This window comes from Lagopus leucura, unplaced genomic scaffold (genome assembly GCF_019238085.1).
Source record: "Lagopus leucura isolate 7727_CA_CO unplaced genomic scaffold, USGS_WTPT01 Super-Scaffold_100002, whole genome shotgun sequence".
Taxonomy (NCBI): domain Eukaryota; kingdom Metazoa; phylum Chordata; class Aves; order Galliformes; family Phasianidae; genus Lagopus; species Lagopus leucura.
The window spans coordinates 42,393,488-42,396,857 of record NW_024962263.1 but is presented as its reverse complement, the minus strand read 5'-3'; the positions used below and the strand labels follow the sequence as shown (position 1 = coordinate 42,396,857).

Here is a 3,370-nt window from a genome sequence, read left to right as displayed (position 1 = left end):
TTCTTGTTTGTTTTTTGAAGTCACTCTTGTTAATTGTCCTGCAGCCATGGTATGTACTAGATAGCCAAGAAAGCTGACATGGGGAAGTTATATACAGCATCCTTGTGACCTTTTTGCAGTGAAGATACATATCTGTCCAATAAAGCCCAGGCCAAATGACAGTGACAGCTGCCTCATGGCATTCAGTTTGAATTGAACAGGTTTGCTCACAAGTCTGGAGCAAGTATTTCATTACAGACTGTGCACCAAGAACAACATAAGCCCCCAAAAGTGAAACTTTCCCTCAGCAACTATGGAAAATGCCCCGGTGGACTGAGATGCACTTCACAGGCTCCTCCTTATCTCCTTGCTTTGACTTTCCCGAAAGCTGTCAACCTTTGGTGGTATTTGCGTGTTGGTGTAGCACTTGCAGGAGAAGAAAATCTCCCTTCCTCTATCAGGAGCGATCCAGGGTGTTATGGGAACCAAGCACTCAAAGAACGAGGGAAGAAGAAGCATGCTTTTCCTGCGGAAAAGTTCAAAGTTGCCTGCATGGGAAGATGCTCTTCTCTCAGGGAAAGACCCCAAGTCACTGCTGAAACGGGGACTGCACTATATTAGCTTGAGCCTTATAATGAAAGGGATGACCAGTGCCCCTGACTTCTTGTGGGGACTGCCTGAGGTGCAGAAACTGAACCTTTCACGTAACCAACTGGTGGCGATTTCTCCTTCACTGGGAAAACTAGACCGACTTGTAGTGCTAAACCTGGGTGGCAATCGCCTCAAGTGTCTGCCAAAGGAGATTGGACTACTGAGGAATCTGAAGGTTTTGTTTGTTAACATGAATTGCCTGACAGAAGTGCCAGCAGAGCTCAGCTTGTGCAGGAACCTGGAAGTTTTGAGCCTCTCACACAATTGCATCTCACAACTGCCTTCAAGCTTCACTGACCTGACAAGCTTAAAGAAACTGAACCTCAGTAACAATCGCTTTGTGCAGATCCCCCTCTGCATTTTCGCACTGAGGAGCTTAGACTTCTTGCACCTGGGGTCCAACAGGCTTGAAAACATTGCAGAGAGCGTCCAGTACCTAGTCAATTTGCAAATCTTCATCATAGAGAATAATAACATACGCACTCTGCCACGGTCTCTCTGCTTCATCACAGCTCTGGAGCTGCTAAACGTAGATAACAATTCCATACAGACTCTTCCCGATGAGCTCTATCTGCTGCACAGGCTGCCCCGGATTGCATGGAACCCAATGGACAAAGGCCTCCACATCTCCCACAACCCTCTGTCCCGACCGCTGCCTGAGATCATTGAGGGGGGACTGGATGTTCTCTTCAACTATCTAAAGGAGAAGAAGGAACACAACTAAGTTTCTGCTGGACTTGGGATTAAGCCTGTCATCACGACTCACTTGTGCCAGAGTACTTTCCTCAATGGTCACTTCCACTTTGTAACGTTTGGATTTCCAAGACTGTGGATGGCTTTAGTAATGGCTGGCAGAAAGCAAGTAAAGTGTGATAGTCCTGTTTAAGTGAGTGAAAAGTAAAATTTTCTAAAACTATCCACTCCTGTAGTCTTCAGAGTTGGAGTGTTTGAGCTTTTCTGGAGAGGAAGAAAACATGCAAAAAAATGTTGATAAAATGTTTGCTCTTCTTTTTACAGAAACAAATTAAGGCAGATGGCTAGAAGTTTAGATATCTATACTTGCCAGATATTAGGTTGGAGAAATATTAATATAATTTGGATTTGCTATATGTGATTGAAGTTGCACTTTAACTCCTGCTCATTTCTTCATGTGCAGCTATGACTGCATAAACAAACACTGCTACCTAAGTGAATCTCAAGGAAAATGTTTAATTCGCTTTCAGCAGTGTATATATCCTGAGCTATATTAGCCCGAAGACAGTATATAACTGTCCAGTTCAATATTACTTGTTGTTTACCCTGCAGCTGTGAGCTGGCTGCTATAAAATGCAGGTGAAGATGTCAGTAGTGGAGAGATTCTCCAGCTCTTTGGAAGAAGACTCCAAACATAGCACCTAGTCCCATTCCTGATACACATGTCTTTTCCCACGGAACCTACTTGGGTATCGGTAGAAGTGTCTCAGGATCAGCCAAGGGGAGAAATGGAAGTGGAACCCTATTCCCTTAAACAAAGGCTGCCAGATGAAGCTGATCATTATGAGATGGACTGCACTTGTTTCCCTTTTGCACTTCCCTATATTTGGAATCATGGAATGACTTGACTCAAGAAGCAGTATGTCTCCTAAGGGTGAAGTATTTCTTTCAAGAAAACCAGCAGCAAACTAATCATCAGCTTAAGTAAGAGCTTCAAAAACAAATGCTTATTTCTGTGATTTTCAGTATCAGCCAGTAGCAAAGAAGTTAGGTCTTATGTGATTTCTTATATTGATCTTCTCTGCATGTCCTTCATCAAAGTTTTATCTAGTAATAAAGAGGCAGTATGAAAGAACTGTTATCAATATATGCAACTTGATTTTTTTCTCAGAGAAGACAGAAGCAACTCTGTCGAAATCAGTTGAGATAAATGCTTCTAATAGCAGCATAAAAAAGGAATCAGCCTCTTGAGCTAATTAAGAACAACCAAAGCCACTTTTAAAGTGCTTCCTATTGTATGTCAAATCTCAGGAATCAATGATTAGTTTTTAAAATGTAATTTGCTCAGAATTATGGAAGACTGTAGAAGCTTGATCCTTCTTCTAGTGAGGCTAATGAACAACTGTGGACTGAGGGAAAACCCTTCCATTAGCAATGGTAGAAGTAGTCTGCTAAGAGTAGACAGCCATGTAATTCACAGGAACATGCAAGCAAATGCAGCACCTTTGGCCATGCTAACATTATCAGTGCAGTGTCGAACATAGCAATGAAGGATCTATGCTCACAGACTCTTTCACTGTAGGGCTGCTCAGTCTGATATTTTGTTGTGTTGTTTTGTGTATCATTTCTTATCTTAATAGAGAATTTCAGTGCTGTGCTCAGCAACTGCAGTTTCTAGCAAAAAAGAAACATTTTTGAAGGACTTTTTTGCTGGAGCATAAGGCAAAAAAAGTAAATAAACAAACAGCAAAACACCGTTATTTGTGTCTTTAATTTAATGTGTGTTTTAAATGTTACTTTTAATCCTCTTGTGCATGCATTTACTTCCTTCATGCAGTGGGATTTATAGCAAGTTCCAAGATTTTTAATGCACAATACATTGAATAAATTAATATGTGATTCAATTAGCAGCAAGAAATAACACTGCAATTATTTATAGAAATACCAACAGATAATTCTTGGAGGAGATTAGACACAGATTATTAACTTCTCTAAATGCCCATTTCATATCCCTAAGTCTTGCATTCATGTAAACATTCTACTCTCT

At 41.0% G+C, this 3,370-nt stretch overlaps 1 protein-coding gene across 1 annotated transcript; it reads left to right on the top strand.

The window, feature by feature from the left end:
* The first annotated feature begins 200 nt into the window (after positions 1 to 200).
* Positions 201 to 3,083, top strand: LRRC30 (leucine rich repeat containing 30). The gene has a single exon (XM_042869637.1). It carries the CDS (start codon positions 458 to 460, stop codon positions 1,352 to 1,354), a length of 897 nt encoding a protein of 298 aa, XP_042725571.1. The 5' UTR covers positions 201 to 457; the 3' UTR covers positions 1,355 to 3,083.
* Positions 3,084 to 3,370: the final 287 nt, after the last annotated feature.

Bases quoted from the DNA above. Each gene is read 5' to 3' on its own strand.
- LRRC30 (XM_042869637.1), top strand. From the start codon at position 458: ATGGGAACCAAGCACTCAAAGAACGAGGGAAGAAGAAGCATGCTTTTC.